This window comes from Tursiops truncatus, chromosome 3, assembly GCF_011762595.2.
Source record: "Tursiops truncatus isolate mTurTru1 chromosome 3, mTurTru1.mat.Y, whole genome shotgun sequence".
NCBI classification, from domain to species: domain Eukaryota; kingdom Metazoa; phylum Chordata; class Mammalia; order Artiodactyla; family Delphinidae; genus Tursiops; species Tursiops truncatus.
The window spans coordinates 81316407-81340721 of record NC_047036.1 but is presented as its reverse complement, the minus strand read 5'-3'; the positions used below and the strand labels follow the sequence as shown (position 1 = coordinate 81340721).

The following is a 24315-nucleotide window of genomic DNA, read 5'->3' as shown; positions in this document are numbered from 1 at the left end:
GGGATGTAACTCAGGAACTGCCAAATAGAAGAGATACATATGGCAAGGTATGGAGTGGGGAGTGGGAAAACTGGGATGACTGGGAGCTTTCAGCACTTTGGACTGTATACCAGCCAGGGAGCTCTCTGAATAGCCTTGTTCAGGACCTTTTATACCCCAGTGCAGCCCCACTCCCCTTTCTAGAGGTCAGGGGTGGGCAGAAATTTTTCACCCTCTAATGAATTGGCCTTTCTAATCACCAGCACTAGTCCTGAGGTATCTAGGGGCCTCACCTTAAGTCACCTCATTAGTACAAACTTAGTACTAATGTTAGTAACCTTTATTTAGAACAAAAGACACTCCTATCACTCAGGAAATTCCAAGGTTTAGCAGCTCTGTGCCAGGAACTGGGGGACAAAGACCAAATATAGTTCTTATTGTAACACATAATCTAAGAGAGAAATGTCACTTTGTATAGTTAATGAAATGACCACTTGCTAATAGATCTAAACCTATGGGTCTCTTAGAATTTGTGATGAGAACTTTGTGTACAAATTGAAAAGACCAAGTTAGTATCTTTAGTATCCCTTTTGGGATGCAAAAGTGCTATATAGCTATAAGTGTAAGAATATAAATTGAAAGACTTCTTCCCATTTTTCTTTGTTTTATGGCTTTGAAAAATTAATTCAAGAAAGATAGGTCAATTTCATTAAGCGTGACAACTTGAGAAGGAGAAAATAAATTTTTAAGCATTCAGAAATTCAAAACCATCAAATTAAAGTAAGTCACAATAATTCCTTCCAGCAAATATGTTTTAATGTCCCCATTAGATACCAAATTACAGGCGTTGTCAAAAGTAAAGACGTTTCTTTTTTATGTGAGATAGACAACCATGAGGTTACTGTGTTTAATATCCAAGTGAAGTTTTAAGAAATGCTAAATCCTAAGCTATTCTACTCTTTCTTTTCTTTTTTTTTTTTTTTGCGGTACATGGGCCTCTCACTGTCGTGGCCCCTCCCGTTGCGGAGCACAGGCTCCGGACGCGCAGGCTCAGCGGCCATGGCTCACGGGCCCTGCCGCTCCACAGCATGTGGGATCTTCCCAGACCGGGTCACGAACCCGTGTCCCCTGCATCGGCAGGCGGACTCTCAACCACTGCGCCACCAGGGAAGCCCTATTCTACTCTTTCTAATCCCCACAAATTAACAGTTGCTCCTTTTGTCACTGTAGGATTTCATGTTTTATTTCTACTTATTATTCTTTCCTTTTTCGACTTCTCTAATTTTATTGAAAATAGACCTCAATATTATATTCACATATACATTTTGTATATGTTTATATATTTAGATTGCATTTTATACTAATATCCCTTATTATTATATTAGTACTCACTTGACTAAGATGATTTCCTAAACTTCAATTTTCTTTACTAATTTCACCCATTCATTCAACTTTTATTGAACATATGCTATGTGCCAGGTACTTTGCAGGTCTGGGGTTCCAACTTGGACTAAAGACACGTTTCTCACCTTCATTTGGATGATTATATTAGTAGCAGGAAATTACAGGACAGTATAACAAATGCTATGATAGGGGGAGGCAAAGATGCTGTGGGAGGATCTCTTCTAAAAGAAATGAGAATGGGAGCTCGGTTAAAAGAAAAAGACCTGCTGGAGAAATGGGTGTTTTAGTTAATGTAAGGAATGGGGGAAAGTGGTACAGGCAGAGAAAATGACATGTGTAAAGACAGATGCCTTTTTGCAATCATTTCATTGTATGATATTATAACACTCATGTAACACTATGTACCAGTCACTATTACAAGTGATTTTCACACTTTGTAAACAACCCACTAAGCTAGTTCTGTGGTTTCTTTCATTTTCCACATAAGGAAACTGAGGAAGTAAGTAACTTGACCAAGTTTACACAACTAGTAAAAGGCAGAGCCAGAATCCAAGCCATGCAGCTTGATTTCATAATCTGTACTCTCTAGTGCCTTTTACACTAGAAATGCATTAAAATAAAAATTTAATTTAGTATGCTAGGTATTCACTTTGGAGTCTAATAAAACCAGTAAGATTATTTTAGAGACCACTCACCAGGGCTATAGTAATATGAATCATCAAGAAGCCCGTGTGTCATTTATCATGAATCAGAAGTCCATAATAGACTAGGAATTCACTTCACTTCAACGAAGATCTACTGCCTTCCTCCAAACGCAAGTTCCCTGTTAGGACCCAGGGATATAAAGATCAATTCGTTTGATCTCTGCCCTCCAGGGGGTTCTCAATTTTGCTGGGTAAGGTGAGATATTAACCAAAAACAGTATATAAAACTTACAACAAATACAACCAAATAGACGCCTGGGTAATATGAGGGCAGAGAATTTGCCTTATTCACCTTTGAATTTATCACACAGTGTCTAGCACCTGATTAAATACAGAATGAATGCATGAATATACAATGTGTTGTAAAGGGAAGAATTACTTTCATCAATGTAAATCATGAGCTATTTTATTAAAAGGGGGCATTTTGGGCCCTGAAATGTGGATTGGATTTCCCTATTTGAAGATGGTAGGTTAGCAAGGTAAAAGAAAATTGCTTGACACAGAGAGGAGATGAACAAAATTATTAGAGTAGAAATAACTGAGTAAGAACAGTGAGAGAATAATTGAGTAAGAGAGTGAGACAGTTTACTAAAGAGTTTGACTAGTGTAAGATTCTAGAAAGCTTTGAAACGTGTAACAAGGAACTTTATTCTTTTGAAAGTAGAGAATCAGGAGAGGTTTGTGAGCAGGAAGTGATAAGATCAGAGCTGTATTTTCATAAAATTAGTCTTGTATTGGGTAACAAGGGCCTATAAGATTATTTTAAAGGCTGATTTGTTAAACTGTGTGCAAATTACTGATGGTCTAAAGCAGGCCAATAAAAACAAGAAGAGAAGGGAACAGAAAGATGTGGAAGTTAGCTAAGGGTATATTATATTTTAGAACGCTGTGATACGTTTTAGTGCACTAACCTACATTAACTGAAAAGGGCGAGTCACACTGACAATAAGAACAATTTCCTTCACTTCACTGATGGGAATAGCAAATCTTTCTTCTTATTATTATAGTTGCTGTGGTCCAAAGCATATTTGAAAATGAGACATCTGTGTTACTGAAATGTCTTTAGTAATGAAACATCTGTGATACAGAAATATCCTCAATATTTTTTAAGAATTGGGAAGGCTTCCCTCAGACATATGTCCCAGATATACAGTAGCACATTTTAGGTCTAATTGCAAAAACTGTGGTATGCCTACAGAGCCTCGAAAGGAAAAACTAGTCCATGTGGGTTAAGTTAAAAAAAAATGATAAAACCTAAAGCATGGACTGATTTGTATCTGAGATCTTACTTCAAGAATGAATGAACACAGCATATTTAACTTATCTAGATATGAAGTCTCTGTTATTGATAATTGGTATCTATTTAGACCAATATGAATAGTGTTGTATTTAAACAAAACTAGTTTCTGTTTAGAACTCAGAGGTAAATGCTAAGTGTTTTCAAGAATCAGTGTTTTAGACCAAATTATGGTACTAGATCCTGAGAGTATACTCCAATATTTTTCACTTGCATATACAGATTCCTATTATGTCTCAATTCCTATGTCACCCATCTATCCCCCCTGCAAAAAAAAAATGTAGAAAAGTTAGATCGAGTCAGATGAGAATTTTAAAACTAAAATGATTTTTTTGGGGTGGTCCCCTCAGAAATAATCACATCTGACCCATCTAGGAGCACTCTAGCTAATAACTGGACTCCAACTCCAGTGGAAGGTTAAGTAGTAGAGCAGAAGTAGTGGAGACTGAAGGAAAAAAGAATACGATGAAGCAGGATGCAGATTGGAAAATACGCTGGAGAAGAGTTGTGTGTCTGTGCACAGGAGGAAGGACAATAGCAATAAGAATAACTCCATTTACTGAACATTTATTCTTTCATTTAATCCTCCTAATAGGTGGATTTTATGTCTCTTTTTTTTTTTAAAGTCTCTTTTTAAGATAAGAGCACGTCCTGCTCTGCACTTGCTCCCCAGCAGAGTACCTGGCAGATAGTAGACCTTCAAAGTTAAATGGTTGCTGAAGGACTGGAGCATAAATGCAAAAAAGAGAAATATTTCTAAAAGTAATTTATAACGTATAAATATATTTATATAATGTAGCTAATGATCCACTGGTAAAACCAGGAACTTCAGTTTCAACTCATATCGTTAAAGGGAGTTGTCAGTGGACACTCAAAGTCAGTCCTATATGTATTTACAGTAAGATTTATTTTGAGAAACTATGGGTCTAAATTTTAAGAACTGATGTGTTGGTCATACTATATTTTCAGCAATTTGTTCTTGAAACACTACTTGTAGTTACAACCTAAGCAAATGTAATAAAAAATAATACATAGATTTGAAGTCATATGCAAGTATGGTTATGTAAATACATATGACTATGTACTTAATCCTCTAGAAATCATTTGTCTGTATCTCTTTTAAAAATTAATTTTAGTTGTATTTGCACACATATACTTTTTGTATGTCTGTACACATGCGCACACACGTACACACACGTAGACAAATATAACGCAATCATTCTAAAGGATATCTTTGTCTAAATAACACAAGCAGTAATTCTCCATATCACTCTTGATGAAGTGTCCTTGACTGCTTGCCTAAACTCACAAACATTATTACAATATATTACCACCCAGAGATATTACAAGACATAAAATAGGTCTCTTAAGACTTTTTTTTTTTTTTTGCAGTACGCAGGCCTCTCACTGTTGTGGCCTCTCCTACTGCGGAGCACAGGCTCCAGACGCGCAGGCTCAGTGGCCATGGCTCACGGGCCCAGCCGCACAGGCCCAGCCGCTCCGTGGCATGTGGGATCTTCCCAAACCGGGGCACAAAGCTGTGTCCCCTGCATTGGCAGGCGGACTCTCAACCACTGTGCCACCAGGGAAGCCCCGAGGTCTCTTAAGACTTTGAAGGGGTTTCTTGGATTCAGAAGAATAAAGTCTTTGTTTTGTATAGATATCTGCTGCATATTCCCAGTTTCTAACTTAAAAATGGATTGAGCTTTAAAAAGTTGCTTTCTTATTTTTATTATTTTCAACAATAAATAGTATAGTACTATGTGCCAGGCATTGTTTGTGCTACTTTACAAACTTTAACTTATTTAGTCTCTATAACAAACCTATAAGGTAAATATTACTGATGATGGAGTGATGATGATGGCATAAGACACAACAAAGTTAAACATCTTGTACAAGCTCATACAGTAAGTTCTAGCAATGGGCATTGAACCCCATCAGTCTGGCTCCAGTGTGCCTGTAACTACTGCACAGTGATACATCTTGCTAAACTCTGCTGCCTTTCACTTGTTTGTCCCTTGGAACAAGTCTTATCCAACATTGTAAAAATTTTTATAAAGAGCTAAACTCTTAGACTGAGCTACACGTGCCCCTTATCTTTAATGTTTCACATTCATGGCCAAAGATTGCAAAAATATCACTGTTGTACTCAATAGTACAGCATAAATAATAAACAGATAAGATTTTGTATCTCTTTATCCTATTTAATTGTACTTTAGAAAAATCAGTTTTGCTTAGCAGAGACTGTTGCTAGGTGGAAACGTTGTGGTAATTCTAAAAGATGTTCAAGCATTTTAGAGGTTAAGAACACAGGTAATTCATTATGTCCATTTTCTGTTTAACTTATATGACTTTCCCTATTGTAGATCTATCACTGTCAGTAGCCTTTGTTTTTCAACCTTTTCTTTATTACTCTAAAGTACAATTAAGGCAAAGAAAAACTTCAAGTAAATGAGAAGATTTATCAAAGCATTTAGGCAGCAGCTGGGAGGAGTAAAGGAAAAGGGATCAAACAGGACATACGTATCTATGTTTGAAAAAAGATTAAGGTTTAATTTCTAATCCAGGAGAAGAAAAAAGACAGGAGAGGGCATCGAGCCTAAAGGTGATTGCTTTGAAGGGGAGAGAGAGACAGTGCTGGGCCAGAGCCCTTGGTTCACAAGCTCTCATCCCTTGCTCAGTTAGGGAGTGCTATTAACCAAAGGCCTTAACCTCTGTTGACTTGAATTGACACCTGCAGACTAAGGATCTTCCACACCCCATGCAAATTGCTGATCCTCCTCTATTAGAATGCTGGAAACTTTTACCTAGATTTTCCACAGGCGAACTGCAGGTGTAATCATGAAACATGGCCCTAGATGTCTCTGGAGTCCTGCCAGTGAGAAAATCTAGGGCACAGTCTAGGCTTTTGGCCTGAAAGGAGTCTTTTTGCAAAGATGTGCTTAGAAATCTGAAATTCAACCTATGTTCCCATCTAACAGAAAAATGTTTGACTCCATTAAAAGCTGCTTTCAGAAAGGTTTTCAAAGAGGTGCTGCTTTCTGAGGTCTCAGGGAGTGAAAAGTGGAGCTCCAAGTATGCAAAAGGAGTAGCAGAGATTTGCTCTCTCATGTGCTCTGGGCGAATGCCCTGAAAAGCTGCCTGTCTGGCACAACGGGGGGGACTGAAAAGCTGAGGGAGATACTCCTTACTTCAGCACATATTAAATGTATCAGCTCATTAGGATTTTGCACCATGGTTGGTTTATGCAGGCCCCAGTTGGTAATGAACTCAAGGAGTAAACACTCACCCCCAGAAGGAAGCTAGGACTCACCTAGGACAGGTAATTCACCTTCCAGTGAATGGGAGTGGACTCATGTTTTGTTGTTACGATCACAGATTTGCTCTGGTTGGCAGGGTATCCCAGAATTAAATTAAGATTTTTTATTTCAGTTTATACATCTGTATAGACACAGATAAATGGATGTAGATATAGATTTCAGCTTGAAACTTGAACCACTTAACCAGTGTTTACCAACAGTGTACCTGGGGCTGATGCTGCATGTGGCATCAGGGAAAAGTGCTGCAAGGGGACGCGGGATATCTGTGATCTTAAAAGGCACTTAGCATGGTTCTTACAGAGCTGCAGAAATTGCTGCCGTGAGTGTCACTGCTATTTAGGGAGTGACAAAAGTACATCTTGAACTTATCAGAATGGCCTGTAGCCACACGTGCAGCTTGTCGCTGAAGCCAGGGAGGTCTGATTAAATACAGGGCCTACCCATTGTGCGAAAACTCTCTGGTATCCCAGCTGCCATTCAGAATGTGAAATCCAGGATATGACCTGTCAAGATGAGCCACTTCAGCATATTGTGGCAATGCAGCTGTCACGGAGATACATAAGTCTCCAGAGAAAAGCATTCAAACTGTTTCCATGGTGGAATGAATACAAATGCACAGCTCAGTCACATTTGAATGTGATTTTTTCCAACAGGATCGTCTACCCTAAATATTCAGATGACTGGAAGTGACCCCAGTACCTCTTCTCATCTTTGATTGCTGAGCATTTTCTGGAGGCAAACTTGTTCAGTATTTCTCTTGGTCTATATTTGAGGGGGGTAGGGAGTATTGGGAAGCCAGGCAGATTTAAAATATGCCTTGTTGTCCTTCTCTTTCCTCAATGAAGATAAAATTGCTATGGATCCCCCAAGGTGTTTTAAAGAAATGTTTGAAGGAGAGATGGTTCCATAACCCAGATTTAAAAGAATTATTTCATGTTTATTCCTTGATGCTGCACTTATTCTAGTCAACATTTTTATCTATTTATAACACTAAAACCAAAATGTATAATAGGGTTTGAAAACTTCTAACTTGTACCATTAATGTCAACAGAAGTTCAGAGAGTAAGATTTGTGATTATATAAGCATTTTCTTAATAGGAAATTAACATACATGGTCCCTCAGGTGTGTCCAAATAGGTGGCAGTAAATCAACGGTAGAGCAAATTTCTTTTCTTTATTTCATTTTTAAAGCTTCTGAAAAGTAGGAAATAAAGTCAGGCACCAAATTCAACTATGAAATCTTGATAAAACTGGCTGAAACAAGTCTCATAGCAAAAATGCCAAAGTTTTATCCGGAATTATACAGATCTGTATTGTCAGCCAACTAACTTCATTCTAATAGCAAAAAGGAAAGGAGAGAAACATTTGATTCAACTAACACTACAGTTCAAAACACTGGTTATTCCAAACTATTTTTGATTTTAAGGCAATATTGTCAACTATGTATTCTGAATTTAATATACCTGTGAGATATTTGTGTGTACACATATTTGCATACAAAACTAGTGATAATTACATATATTTATGTATATATGTATATAGTTTATTTACATGTACATTTCTACATATTAATGCATTATATATGATTACATATGTAAATATAATGTGCAGCATATAACTATATATATTATATAGCCATACTTAATATTATACTTATAGAGAGATTCGCTTTATTAATTAGAATGAAATGTCCTATTTCCTAATCATAACCTATAGTAATTTGTTTCACTTGTTTATTTCAGAAACTCTTGCTTCCAATAACTCGTTATTTTATTTAACAAGTATGTCCATACTTACTATGTAAAATTGTTTAGTAGATAAATGTTTGTAGTTTGTGTGTATACAAATTCAGGGCTGAAAGCCATCACTAAACTATGAGGTAACCTTGAGACTTTCATACGTGTCATTTCTTCACTGCACTGTGATGGATTTTTTGTCCCCCAAATACCTGTCATATTCCCCAGAGGGCTTAGCCGTTATCACTGGCAGATTATGAATAATGTTTTAGGTTAAACAGATGTAAGCAGTTTGTAAGTTTTCCCCTTTCTGAACCAGCTTCGTTTTGATGAATCAGCTGGAAATTGAAACTTAATGTAGAACTTTAGTTTGAAAAGGAACAGTGTTTTCCCACATTGAAATATGTAGTCAACTCTTAAATATGAGCAAGAGACAGTCAACAGGGAAACTGGCCAGTGTGTGACTGAAAACTGGAAGATCACCACTTAGCATTGCAGTGGAGTTCCAATTTCTTTAACCTGTAGAACCACATATAAAAAAATAGGTTTAAGTCATTCCAAACCAACCAAACTTCCATTGCATTTTGAAAAGAGCGTTTTTAACTAGTGTAAAAATTGCCTGTTTTTCTCTCTCATCAAAATACTCTTCAAAGAACTAGAGTTCTAGAAATACAGAAAGTGCTGATGAAATGTTAATAGAAAAGGAAATGAATTATTCTTCTGGCAAGGATTTGTTTATTCTGCCAAATTATATTTTAAGTAAACTATACAAATTAAAATTCTATTTTTGACCTTCATAGAGTCAACTTAAATTGAGCCTTACTGGCAATTCAGTTTCAGGGAAAGCTATCTACAGGCTATAAATTAGTTAAATACACTTTTGTTTTAAAAAATGATTTTAAAAATCTACCTAAGACAGATAGCTCTTAATTCGATAGCTCTAAAATGCACATTTATACGTACATTGATAATCTACTTGCAAACAATATAATAATCAGTTGCCAGGCCTAAAAAGCCCTTTCAATGTCTAGAATTCAGTCACTGATTGTACTTCCGGAGCCTGTCTCTGACCTGATAGCTCTTTCCAAAAAAACAATCATAATGAGTATTTTTAGCTTTCTTTAAAGTCTGTGAGACTAAATTAATTAGAAATTTGTCTAGATTAGAGAATTGAAAATATTTAAACACTTAAGAATTTGGGAGCTTCACATGCTACAGACAGAATTTAATAACCAAAATGTGAACTATTAAAGACAGTCATCAATGCACTTTTTGTGTCTGTGCTTATTACTACATTTCAACATCACTGACTTAGAAAGCTTAATGCTACTATTATAAAATATTTTAGGTAGAATTTAGAGACCATCCTCAAAGCATTTTTAAACTTTGTCACCTTTGAAAACCCCAAATTTCCATGCCCTTTAATTATATTTGCAATTTCAAAATAAATTAAATAGTATGACTTAAACCCAATCAAAAAAACTATAGTATTTATTAATCTTCTTCTATTTCTACTTCACTCCAGAAATCTACCTGTTTCCCCTTCTTCAGTGAATAATCACTGGTTCTAATAAGCTGGGTAAGGATCTTATTTACCAAGTCTCTCATGTAGGCAGCCATTTTAAAGAACTCATTAGGTATGTTTTCTTACTTAATTGGGGAACTCTCCAGAATGGCCTACATTGGCTCCTTTCTTTCACTTAGGGTCTATAATTTAATGTTCCTCAGATACATCGCTCTGTCCCTGAGTTCCTGAGTTTGCTTTCATACACAATTGTTAGACCAAAGATAAAAAGGCTTGTTTTTATGCCTGTACAAAATGAGGGACCCTCTGGACAGCTCTTACAGAGTGCCCACGAATTTTAATGATTTGCAGCCTTTTGGGTATTTCATTTCATTTATCCTCTGTATTTGAAAGGATGAATAGTAAGATAGCAACTGAGATATTTCAGAGATGTTTTATTTGTTAAGCAAGACCATTAGAGATTCAGTGTGAGATTTCTCAATATTTTAAGCCTGATCACTCTTATTCCAAAATTTAAATGTAATTTATTCTCAAGTAGTGCATACTCCTTTTCCAAACCTGTATATTCCCCAGATTCATCTCTTGCTTTCTGCACTCTATGTGTGTTTCATGCATTATGGAAGTTTATAAATGAAATTCAAGTCAGCACACAAAACAATATTACGTGAATGTTCTAACACAAAGAAAAGCAGATGGTCAAGAATACTGTACACATGCTTTGTAAGCCAACTCCCACAGATTGCTTATCTTCAGATTTTTTTTCCCAAGTAGAATCAATCATCAGACAAGTGATTTAAGATGCATTATTATGGAAATATTCCTCTTGAAGAACAACAACAACAAAAAGCCATTTCAATTACATTTTCATTTTAAAGAGAGTTATGTTTCACCCTCTTGATAAGTTTATTGTTATGAAGTCTGAGCTAATTATCTCCATCAACTTATATTCTTCTTCAAAGAGCCTGGAAAGAAAGTTTTGTGACTCTCATTCCTGAATTTCTATTATATCAGTATGGCTAAAAGAAAACAAATCGTATGAAATAAATGTTTGTCTTAGGCAGTGCCTCTAAATTTATGTGAATTTTATGATTGCTATATTCAGTCGAATTGTATAGTTCATATTCTAGATGGAAACTTAATGCTCATTGCTCCTTGCCTCTTAAAATTTATCAGGTTTAAAAGAAGTAACTATTGGGTTTTTTGTTTGTTCCTTTATTTTGTTTTGCTAGATGATTTTTAAGCCGTAGTTGCATAACGCAGGCAATAGTTCAACAAGTTCTTTAAACAAAGAAAGAACTAAACTAAACTGAACTCAGGTTCACTAGTTGAGTGTGACATAGGTGTGTGCATAGGTAATGTGACTGATCTTACCTAATGAAATTGCATCAACATAATATATTAAAATTTATTTATATGTAAATTAATAGTTCACAGTGAACTCTTATTTGTATCTTATTCAATTCCTCCAGTATTCCCAGAAGGTAAGATGTTTTAGCCCAAATTTAGAATAGGAAACAGAAACAGAAATAACAAGGAGCAACCAGGTCTCACAAAGGAAATTCTAATTTGAGTAGAGCTCACTCTGATAGCTGACTCCATTCTGAGTCCTAGGATTTTCCATTGTACCAAAGCTGCTCAGTTGTACAACATAATAAGGCCAGTTTCATACTTGCTTCTGCATTTTTTCCCATTTCTTGTTTTGATAAATGCTATACTATTGAAGAAATGGTTCATACAACTGATGTATATAATAGATGACAGATAGATAGATAAATAGATGATAGATAGCCTAATTTTAAATTACTTGTTGTTTAGGTCCTGTAAGGTTATAATTCTCTATCCTTTAATTTTTGAGAGTTGTGAATAATTTATAACATTAAAGGAAAATAACATGTTTGACTTAGGAGTTTATTTCCTTACCAGTGTGAGGTATAAATGTTTGGTATTACATTTTCTTTAATATAACGGCTTTACTGCTATGTAATTCACATACCATATAATGCACTCTCTAAAGTATACAATTAAATCAGTATTTTGACAGAGCTGGGCAACTATTATCACAATCAACATTGGGACATTTTCTTCACCCGAAAAGAAACCCCAGCATTAGCAGTCAATCCTTATTCCCCCCGAAACCCTCAACTCTAATTCTTGGCAACCACTCATCTACTTCCTGTCCCTATGGATTAGTCTATTCCAGATATTTCCTATCAATGGAATCATGTAATATTTGCTCTTATGTAACTGGCTCCTTTCACTTACCATAATGTATTCAAGTTCATTCTTGTAGCATGTATTAGTATTTCATTTTAATTGTCATGTAATATTCCATTGTATAGATATATCCACATTTTACTTATCCATTAATCAGTTGATGAAAATGTAGGTTGTTTTCACTTTTTGTCTATAATGAATAATGCTGCTATAAATATCTGTGTACAGGTTTTTGTATGATCGTATGCATTCAGTTCTCCTGATAATTATGAAGGAGAAACAGAGCCAGACACTGGCCAAAAGTGGTAATGACAGATTTTAATCAGAAACTATTGCGGCAAGGGAAAAGAGACTTCAGTGTAGAACTGAGTTCAATTCTGAATACAGCAAAAAACAAGTAGAGATCTACAGCCAACGAGCAGAGTAAGGGATGGAAAATTCTAAGAGAAGACATGGGGGTGGGGGAGGTGATTCTTAACTGAACAGGCTTAACGAGATTCTGCTAAAGATAGGCCAAGAACTTGGACATCAAAGTTGGGGTATGGGAAATTTGATCAGATATCAATGGTGGTCAAATATAAAGAGTAGAGGGATTCTCATTAAACTAACTTGGCAGGATTTTTGCTGAAACTGGACTCAGAAAGGATGGACACAGAAGGCCAAAAAGTAGAGGCCTAGTTGAGAGAAGGGCTCTGAGGAATCTAATTAAATTTTGGTTGAGGAGAGAATCATTTACCTAGGAGTGCAGTTGCTGGGTCATAGGATAACTCTATGTTTAACCTTTTGAGGAACTTGCAGACTGTTTTCCAAAGGGGCTACCCCATTTTACTCTCAGACACAGGCACCAGCAATGTATGAGGGTTCCAGTTGTTCACATCTTCAACAGCAATTATCATCATTTGTCTTTTTTATTATAACCATTCTAGTTGCTGCAAAAATTATCTCACATTTCCATAATGGATAGTGATGTTTGATGTTTACTGTCTTTTCAGGTGCACATTGGCCATTTGTATGTCTTCTTTGGAAAAATGTCTATCCCTTTGCCCATTTTTTAAACTGAGTTTTTGTCTTTTTATGATTGAATCATAGAAGTTATTTATATATTTTAGATGCAAGTCTCTCATCAGATATATGACTTGCAAATAATTTCTCCCATTCTGTGGGTTTTTTTTTTAACTTTCATGGCTTCATTTGAAGCACAAAAATTTTTAATTTTAATTAAAAATTAAATTTTGAAGTCCAATTTATTTCTTTTGTCGCTTGAGTTTTGCTTGAGCTTTTTGTATCATACCTAACAAGGCCTTGCCTAAGGTCATGGCATTTTACTCCTGTATCTCTTCTAAGAGTTTTAGAGATTTAGGTCTATGATCCATTTTGAGTTGTTTTTTTCTGTTTTTGTATGTGGTGTGATGGAGGGATCCAACTTCACTTTTTCAACATTGCATTTTCACTGAATATTATGACAAACATCATAATGGGGCAAGTCTTAGGCAAAATACAATTTTGTTGCACAATAGCCTGATTTTGTAGTACTATTTTCACTTCCATACTTTTCCATTGCAAAGAATAGTATTTACATAATATAATTGCCTTTATAGCTGGGTTTCTGATTGTTTTATTTCCTCAGAAGAGCATTATTTTTTTAAATATCTACTAATGGTCTTCCGTTCAGCAACTATTTAATAAATGTGATTTATAAATTGATTCTGCCTCAAATATGTTGAAGGGATCAGCATTAAGTGAGACTGAAAAAAAGAAAAGGGAGGAAAATTCGCATTGATTCCATCAGATTGGATTTTCATCAACTGCACATTGACGACTGGAGGGAAAAAAAAGCCCAAATATTTATTAATATTTGACATAATGAAAAATATTATTTACCACCCATTGGCCTTCAAGGTTTTAAAGATAAAAATTTTAAATTACCCCCTAATTAACCTTGTGGAACAGAATTACAGCAACAATATTTCTAGTGACAGGTAGCTTTAATATATGATACAGATCCCAATGCCTGCATCCGTGGCATTGTCTTGGCAATATTCCTTAATGGGGCTTTTCTGTCAGCTGGAAGCCCCTTTCTCGACTTATATGCTCATAGAAAGCCCTTACTGAGTGATAAATTCATGGCAAGGACAAGACAGTTTTCTAAATGGGCAGTCTCTTCAGCATCACACACTTTATGACAAGAATAAAAATAGAGAATAATCTATATTTGACTAACCTCCCCAAATGTTGTTTTGATAATTGCTGAGAAAGCTTAAAATAACTACTTTGACCTTGTTTATGATTGTCTTGATTCTGTTTCTTCACTGGGCTTTGAGGAGAACTCTGATCTTTGGCTGATGTTTAGTTTGTACACTTTGCTAGCAAGCATTTTTCATTATTGAGTGGGTTATAGATCACATTATTAGTGAATGGATTATAGATCACATTTGCTGGTCCTTACTCCTCTTGAAATAGATTTTAGCACAACTCCTGTCTGGAAGGTTAATGTAACCTGACTTATTGATGTAAACTGGGCATATCCATTTGTAAATAGTCCAGGTGAAGCTAAAATAAGATCATCAGGCCATTAAAAGGGTCATTTACATTTTGTTATTATAGTAAAATGGACTTCTATTGAGAAACTGCCCTTATGTTGGCTGGGGAGTGTGGAAGTATAATCTCTAAGTGCCTCCTTAGAATAAATGTTTATGTAAAGGGAAAAATTACATAGATAAAATACTGCTAATATTTTCATCTGCCAATATCTAAGCCATTCTTGATAAGCTTTAGGATTACCTACTCTACTTGCTCTTAATTCCTCTTTCTTTTCTTGTGAGACTCCATGTCTTATGATAAATGATTTCACTGCTTCCTTTTAATTTTAATAGGAAAAATGTAAGGTTTCCATATTTTTTTATTTTCAAAAAGTAACCCAATCTCATAAAAAGGATCGTTCACAAAGCTCTTTAGCATTAACCTCATTTAATTCCTTCATCATGCTTCAAAAGACCCATACCCCTTCTATGTTGCCAATATCTGGAAATCACTACTTCCTCATTCTGGCAGTTTAGATTATACATTTCAGTTGTCTTGCAGAATTCAATTGGGTTAAAAGAGAAACTCATTAAAGCCTGTGGCATTATGTCTATTTTTTTGCCATAGCCTTCATGTGCCAGTTCAAGTTTTTAAGCATTATCTTCAAGAAGCCCCAAAGGGGCTTCCCTGGTGGTGCAGTGGTTGAGAGTCCGCCTGCCGATGCAGGGGACACGGCTTCGTGCCCCGGTCTGGGAAGATCCCACATGCCGCGGCGCGGCTGGATTCAGAGTTAAGGTCAAAGCCTGATTCCTATAGTAGATATCAAGTAACGTGAATAGGTACCAAATAGAATGTAGAGAATTTTAGGCCTAAAGTAGTATCTCTGTTCCTTTTCCCATGCCGTGAGTCCTCTATGCCTCTGATAAATTAGGCTTATGAAGGTGGATAAAACATTTTCTGTATGTAGACTACGAAGGGCTTCAGCAGAAAGAATTTTCTGTCTTCTTTTTGTCACCTACTTCATACAGAGCTCTGCATATAAAGGACACACAGAAAAAAATATTGATAGATTTGACCTTTTGGGGTTACAATTTCCTGCTTTCATTTTAATGACACTTCAAAATACTTTAAGAAGCCTTATTCAAATCTGCATGGAAATCCCTACCCTTTGATTCAATATCATTGCCTTTGGCATTTGCAATGTGGTTAAGTTACATGTTGAAACTACAAAATCATCTTCTGACTTCACTTTTGAGAGTGTTCATGGGAAAAGTGGGTCCTTTATACTGGTCAGCTCTTATTTACCTTTGAAGAAAACAAAGAAAACCGAGAAAGCTCTGTGCATAAAACACATCATTATTGACACTAGACTGTTAGTCACCATACACCATACAGATGTTTATTTTTCCCCATGTGAACTCTGTGTTGCAAATAGTCCTGAGGACTTGCTATTCCTAGCTGAATGCTCTGTAGAAGCTAAGGAATCCAATTCTTTTTAAGTTAAAACTGAAATCATCATAACCAGATAGATGTGGGCTTAAATACTGGTCCCATCATCTACAAATTCCATGACCTTAATCTGTTTATTTAACCTCCCTAGGCCTTGGTGTCCTCATCTGTGAAATAACATCTATTCAGAGGTTTGTGGTGAGGATTAAATGAAAAAAACTACATACGTAGGGTTCTTAACACTACCATTTAATAAATTGCTTATGTTTTTACTCCTGGGTTTACTCCTAGCTTGCCAAATCACATTAAATATGCTACTCTGTCCTTTTGTTTCCTCACACAAGAATTGGATGTAAGATCTATCACTTTTTGCTTCTCTGGAATAATAGAATAACTCATGGTGGACTGAATTATTCTCAGTGAATACAGTGCTGGAAGTTCTTTTTTTTTTTAAAGAAATTATCTCCAACCCTAGTTTTGTGACAAGATAAGCCATCTCATAATCTTAAAAGGTGTCATGAATGTTACCACAACAGTTTTTTTAAAAAAGTAAGTTTTATGCAATTTAAAAAATTTTTTTAATTTTAAAATTTAAAAATGAAGTCATGTTATGTAGTATACCGCAGACTGGGAATACAATGAAAGGACGATTTGAACAGTTGAAAATAAAACAGCAGAGATATTCCATCATTCCAGGGATGATTGCTTTTAAGTTTTACACTTTATAACCTGTACACACATTCTCTTCCTAACAGTGAACCAACATATTGACAAATGTGGAAGACAAAATCCCAGAATATAATACTCATATATAATATTCAGATATTATAAAAGAATTAGTTTTGGGGGGTGGAGTGTAGAATTGGGAAGATGCAAACATCTTCTGCAAAGATGTATTATAGAAAGCTAATTCTTTTATAATATCTCAAATTTCTGTAGCTATTTTACAACCAGAAGCCATGTTATTTACCTTTAACAGACTCTTCCTCTGGAGCCAAGCACAAAGCTCGGTTGTGGGAAGATAAATACGGGAGGAGAAATAGAGAAGACTCCTGCGGAAGTAAGAATGCACAGGCACAATATGCTGTGTGCTCCATCTCCCATCCCAGAGAAGAGAATTTCTGGACTCATGAATGGAAACTTTGCATATAGTATAAATACTAAATTAAAACTCTTGGCACAGAGGGATTTCATACTCTGTATTCAAATTCTTCTAGACATTTTCATGGTTGATTTTAAGAATAATAATAATGTTTTAAGAGGAAAAAATATTATATTACTTCTAAACGTTTTGGCTTCTCTGTTTAAACATAAATACAAATTAATATTCCTTGTTTGCCAATGTGTTGAGTATGAGCTGTCATCAGTATATTAATCACTACTTTTGAATATAACATTTTTTGCTTTTATTTCTAAAACATGGGTTTCTTGAAATCATTTATTTTGGCTCATAAGGTGATTATTTAATTTATTATGAGATAAAATTGAACATATTGCAGGCTTTAAAAAGCACCTATTACGTATGTTAAGCAAAATTTTAGAAATGGAGACCTGTTGGAAATAAAAAGGTGTTTATTTGGGGTTTGTTAGGATTGTGGCCCAGGAGACATATATTCAAGAAGCACTTGAATTGTGTTCCACAGGACTATACAATAGGGGAGGCTTATAAAGGCAAAAAACACAAGGTTGCAGTTAGTTACATGAGTTGTTTATCAGTAATTATAATTGGAGCTGGGAAGAAATATGGGTGTTTGTTAAGTAAAGAGATTGGTTGGAATCCGAAATGGTTGCATCGTTACAGGGAGGGACCTTGAGACCGTAAGGCTGCAGCTGGCAGGTGTTGTTCTGAATACGGCTGGTGGTGTGCGTGGGCCTGGTACAGTTCAAAGACAGTTCAGGTTTTCAGTGGTGCAGAGATGTGTCTGAGACCAGATCCTCAATAGCCTCCCAGCTCCATTTTGTACGCCTGCCTGTGATTACCCATTATAATATCAACTTGTCACCAAGTACCTTTGCTTTGCAGTATATTAAAAACTAAAAGAAAGTAAAGGGAACAGAATGGGGAGGAGGAAACGGAGCAGTAGCAAGAGAGTTTCACACAGCTTCAGGGAGCGTGCAGTTTCGTGGAGAGATTTGAAACAGCAATAGAATCTTATAGATAGAGGAAGCCCCAAAGCCATACAGTCAGATGGTTCTGTTTCTCACCTAAGGAAACAGACCACTGAAGTGAAACGACATGACCACAATTGTCCAACCAATATGTAGTTATAGACGGTGCCAGGAGAAAAGTAGGATGTGTGAGTGGGATTGAAGAATGGGTTGTGTGGGGTATGTTGAAGTTCAACTACTGTTACTATGTGTCAAGCTTTATGATATGTTCTTACATACTTACAATCTCTTTTACTTTATCATAACAATCTTGTATGTTAAATATTATTAACCAAGTTCCAAGGAAGTGAAGTAGTTATCCCAATGACTCATGAGCATTATATTACAGATTCACATCCACATCTTGTAACCATATATATGGCCTTCTATACCTCACCGATTTGGTGAGTAAAGGCATTCCAAGTTGAGTTTGTTTGCAGTAAGAAATGGGACTGATATGCTGGAGGAAGAGTAGATAAGACTCCTTGTTGGGAAGCTGTGAGACCTAGGGAGAGTATTGCATCTATAAAAAGAAATGTTCAAAAGCTTATATAGCAAATCCAGGGTGAGTTTGTTTCATACAACAAGACAATTAGAGTATTAAAGCAGAAAGGAAGGGAGGGAGAGAGGGAATTAATAATATCTGAAGTAAAACTGAGCCTAGCTGATGAAAAATATTCTGTGTATGTCTATGAATGATTGTAATATATATTAAGATCCAAAACAGCTAGAAAAACAAAAGGATGCAGCACATTGTGGCAGTAATTATCTCTATGTGGTTGGATTTTAGGTAATAGTTTTCTTCCTCATTCATTTCCTTTTGCTTCAAATCTTCTACAGGGAGACTGCATGGATTTTATGATTTTAAAACATCGATTTCTATAAAAAGAAATACATACAATGGAAACTAGATTATTTGCTAAATTGAAAACATTGCTAAATTTTAAAATGTAACAGATATGAACTTGAAATAAAAATTAGAACAGCTTGTACTGACTTAGAGTATGAATAGTTCATTATTTTATCAATGCATTGTTTTCCATCTTTTTTTCCTAATTAGGGTTAAAAGTTTAAGAGTCTATTTTTGATAAATTCTTCACAAGAAATGTGTAGTATTTAAATGTCAGCTTGTATATAAGTGGACACTCTCAGATACTTTAAAATTGTACTGTATTCCTAGGGAAATACTGAATCTTGATAGTTAGGTTAGCCTAAACAATTTCAAGCATGACATTAAAGTTATATAAGCACATAGTAAACTCTTACTGATGGCATTTAGATTAGCTCCTTATGGTTTTTATGGGGGGTTTTTTGTATTTTTTTTTTTGTTTTTTTTTTAACATCTTTATTGGAGTATAATTGCTTTACAATGGTGTGTTAGTTTCTCCTTTATAACAAAGTGAATCAGTTATACATATACATATGTTACCATATCTCCTCCCTCTTGCGTCTCCCTCCCTCCCACCCTCCCTATCCCACCCCTCTAGGTGGTCACAAAGCACCGAGCTGATCTCCCTGTGCTATGCGGCTGCTTCCCACTAGCTATCTATTTTACGTTTGGTAGTATATATATGTCCATGCCACTCTCTCACTTTGTCACACTTTACCCTTCCCGCTCCCCATATCCTCAGGTCCATTCTCTAGTAGGTCTGTGTCTTTATTACTGTCTTGCCCCTAGGTTCTTCATGAACATTTTTTTTTCTTAGATTCCATATATATGTGTTAGCATATGGTATTTGTTTTTCTCTTTCTGACTTACTTCACTCTGTATGACAGAATCTAGGTCCTTCCACCTCACTACAAATAACTCAATTTTGTTTCCTTTTATGGCTGAGTAATATTCCATTGTATATACGTGCCACAACTTCTTTATCCATTCATCTGTCGATGGACACTTAGGCTGCTTCCATGTCCTGGCTATTGTAAATAGAGCTGCAATGAACATTTTGGTGCATGACTCCTTTTGAATTATGGTTTTCTCAGGGTATAGGCCCAGTAGTGGGATTGCTGGGTCATATAGTAGTTCTACTTTTAGTTTTTTAAGGAACCTTCGTACTTTTCTCCATAGAGGCTGTATCAATTTACATTCCCACCAACAGTGCAAGAGAGTTCCCTATTCTCCACACCCTCTCCAGCATTTATTGTTTGTAGACTTTTTTGAGGATGGCCATTCTGACTGGTTTGAGATGATATCTCATTGTAGTTTTGATTTGCATTTCTCTAATGATTAATGATGTTGAGCGTCCTTTCATGTGTTTGTTGGCAATCTGTATATCTTCTTTGGAGGAATTTCTATTTAGGTCTTCTGCCCATTTTTGGATTGGGTTGTTTGTTTTTTTGTTTTTGAGCTGCATGAGATGCTTGTAAATTTTGGAGATTAATCCTTTGTCAGTTGCTTCATTTGCAAAGATTTTCTCCCATTCTGAGGGTTGTCTTTTCATCTTGTTTATGGTTTCCTTGGCTGTGTAAAAGCTTTTAGGTTTCATTAGGTCCCATTTGTTTATTTTTGTTTTTATTTCCATTTCTCTAGGAGGTGGGTCAAAAAGGATCTTGCTGTGATTTATATCATAGAGTGTTCTGCCTATGATTTCCTCTAAGAGTTTGATAGTGTCTGACCTTACATTTAGGTCTTTAATCCATTTTGAGTTTATTTTGGTATATGGTGTTAGGAAGTGTTCTAATTTCATTCGTTTACATGTAGCTGTCCAGTTTTCCCAGAACCACTTATTGAAGGGGCAGTCTTTTCTCTACTGTATATTCTTGCCTCCTTTAAGGTGACCATATGTGAGTGGGTTTATCTCTGGGATTTCTATCCTGTTCCATTGATCTATATTTCTGTTTTTGTGCCAGTACCATACTGTCTTGATTACTGTAGCTTTGTAGTACAGTCTGAAGTCAGGGAGCCTGATTCCTCCAACTCCGTTTTTCATTCTCAAGATTGCTTTGGCTATTCGGGGTCTTTTGTGTTTCCATACAAATTGTGAAATTTTTTGTTCTGGTTCTGTGAAAAATGCCAGTGGTAGTTTGATAGGGATTGCATTGAATCTGTACATTGTTTTGGGTAGTAGAGTCATTTTCACAATGTTGATTCTTCCAATCGAAGAACATGGTATATCTCTCCATCTATTTATATCATCTTTAATTTCTTTCATCAGTGTCTTATAATTTTCTGCATACAGGTCTTTTGTCTCCTTAGGTAAGTTTATTCCTAGATATTTTATTCTTTTTGTTGCAGTGGTAAATGGGAGTGTTTCCTTAATTTCTCTTTCAGATTTTTCATCATTAGCCTATAGGAATGCTAGGGATTTCTGTGCATTAATTTTGTATCCTGCTACTTTACCAAATTCATTGATTAGCTCTAGTAGTTTTCTGGTAGCATCTTTAGGATTCTCTATGTATAGTATCATGTCATCTGCAAACAGTGACAGCTTTACTTCTTTTCCAATTTGGATTCGTTTTATTTCTTTTTCTTCTCTGATAAATGTGGCTATAACTTCCAAAACTTTGTTGAAAAATAGTGGTGAGAGTAAGCAACCTTGTCTTGTTCCTGATCTTAGTGGAAATGCTTTCAGTTTTTCACCATTGAGGACAATGTTGGCTGTGAGTTTGTCATATGTGGCCTTTATTATGTTGAGGAAAGTTCCCTCTATGCCTACTTTCTGGAGGGTTTTTATCAAAAATGGGTGTTAAATTTTGTCAAAAGCTTTTTCTGCATCTATTGAGATGATCATATGGTTTTTCTCCTTCAATTTGTTAATATGGTGTATCACATCGATTGATTTGCATATATTGAAGAATCCTTGAATTCCTGGAATAAACCCCACTTGATCATGGTGTATGATCCTTTTAATCTGCTGTTGGATTCTGTTTGCTATTATTTTGTTGAGGATTTTTGCATCTATATTCATCAGTGATATTGGCCTCTAGTTTTCTTTCTTTGTGACATCTTTGTCTGGTTTTGGTATCAGGGTGATGGTGGCCTCATAGAATGAGTTTGGCAGTGTTCCTCCCTCTGCTATATTTTGGAAGAGTTTGAGAAGGATAGGTTTTAGCTCTGCTCGAAATGTTTGATGGAATTCGCCTATGAATCTATCTGGTCTTGGGCTTTTGTTTGTTGGAAGATTTTTAATTACAGTTTCAATTTCAGTGCTTGTGATTGGAGTGCTCATATTTTCTATTTCTTCCTAGTCTGGGAAGGTTGTACATTTCTAACTATTTGTCCATTTCTTCCAGGTTGTCCATTTTATTGGCATAGAGTTGCCTGTAGTAATCTCATGATCCTTTGTATTTCGGCAGTGTCAGTTGTTACTTCTCCTTTTTCATTTCTAATTCTGTTGATTTGAGTCTTCTCCCTTTTTTGCTTGATGAGTCTGTCTAATGGTTTATCAATTTTGTTTACCTTCTCAAAGAACCAGCTTTTAGTTTTATTGATCTTTGCTATCATTCCCTTCATTTCTTTTTCATTTATTTGTGATCTGATCTTTATGATTTCTTTCCTTCTGCTAACTTAGGGGGTTTTTTGTTCTTCTTTCTCTAATTTCTTTAGGTGTAAGGTTAAGTTGTTTATTTGAGATGGTTCTTGTTTCTTAACGTAGGAATGTATTGCTATAAACTTCCCTCTTAGAACTGCTTTTGCTGCATCCCAAAGGATTTGGGTTATCATGTTTTCATTGTCATTTGTTTCTAGGTATTTTTTGATTTCCTCTTTGATTTCTTTAGTGATCTCTTGGTTACTAAGTAGTGTATTGTTTAGCCTCCATGTGTTGGGTTTTTTACTGGTTTTTTCCTGTAATTGATATCTAGTCTCATAGCATTGTGTTCAGAAAAGATACTTGATACGACTTCAATTTTCTTAAATTTACCAAGGCTTGATTTGTGACCCAAGATATGATCTATCCTGGAGAATATTCCATGAGCACTTGAGAAAAATGTGTATTCTGTTGTTTTTGGATAGAATGTCCTATAAATATCAATTAAGTCCATCTTGTTTAATGTATCATTTGAAGCTTGTGTTTCCTTATTTATTTTCATTTTGGATGATGTGTCCATTGATGAAAGTGGGGTGTTACAGTCCCCTACTATGATTGTGTTACTATCGATTTCCCCATTTATAGCTGTTAGTATTTGCCTTATGTATTGAGGTGCTCTTATGTTGGGTGCATAAATATTTACAGTTGTTATATCTTCTTCTTGGATTGATCCCTTGATCATTATGTAGTGTCCTACTTTGTCTCTTGTAATAGTCTTTATTTTAAAGTCTATTTGTTCTATTTTGTCTGATATGAGAATTGCTACTCCAGCTTTCTTTTGATTTCCATTTGCATGGGATAACTTTTTCCATCCCCTCACTTTCTGTTTGTATGTGTCCCTAGGTCTGAATTGGTCTCTTGTGGACAGCATATGTATGGGTCTCGTTTTTGTATACATTCAGACAGTCTATGGCTTTTGGTTGGAACATTTAATCCATTTACATTTAAGGTAATTATCGATATGTATGTTCCTATTCCCATTTTCTTAATTGTTTTTGGTTTGTTATTGTAGGTTTTTTCCTTCTCTTGTGTTTCATGCCTAGAGAAGTTCCTTTAGCATTTGTTTTAAATTGGTTTGTTGGTTCTGAATTTTCTTAGCTTTTACTTGTCTGTAAAGGCTTTATTTTCTCCATCAAATCTGAATGAGATCCTTGCTGGGTAGAGTAATCTTGATTGTAGGTTTTTCTCCATCATCACTTTAAATATGTCCTGCCAGTCCCTTCTGGCTTGCAGAGTTTCTGCTGAAAGATCAGCTGTTAACCTTATGGGGATTCCCTTGTGTGTTACTTGTTGTTTTTCCATTGCTGCTTTTAATATGTTTTCTTTGTATTTAATTTTTGACAGTTTGATTAATATGTGTCTTGGCGTGTTTCTCCTTGGATTTATCCTGTATGGGACTCTCTGTGCTTCCTGGACTTGATTAACTATTTCCTTTTCCACATTAGGGAAGTTTTCGACTATAATCTCTTTAAATATTTTCTCAGTCCCTT

General features: G+C 35.6%; 1 protein-coding gene across 3 annotated transcripts in view; it reads left to right on the top strand.

The window, feature by feature from the left end:
• Positions 1-24315, top strand: part of ST8SIA4 (ST8 alpha-N-acetyl-neuraminide alpha-2,8-sialyltransferase 4) — a 104654-nt gene that overhangs the window by 71545 nt on the left and 8794 nt on the right. The window contains exon 5 of one of the 3 annotated variants that reach the window (XM_073802346.1): positions 23669-23852. The exons of the other annotated variants lie outside the window; for them this stretch is intronic. Within the exon in view, the coding sequence (XP_073658447.1) occupies positions 23669-23837 (169 nt within the window). The 3' untranslated portion in view covers positions 23838-23852. Of the gene's footprint in view, positions 1-23668; positions 23853-24315 lie in introns of those variants that run through there. 3 annotated transcript variants of the gene reach the window in all.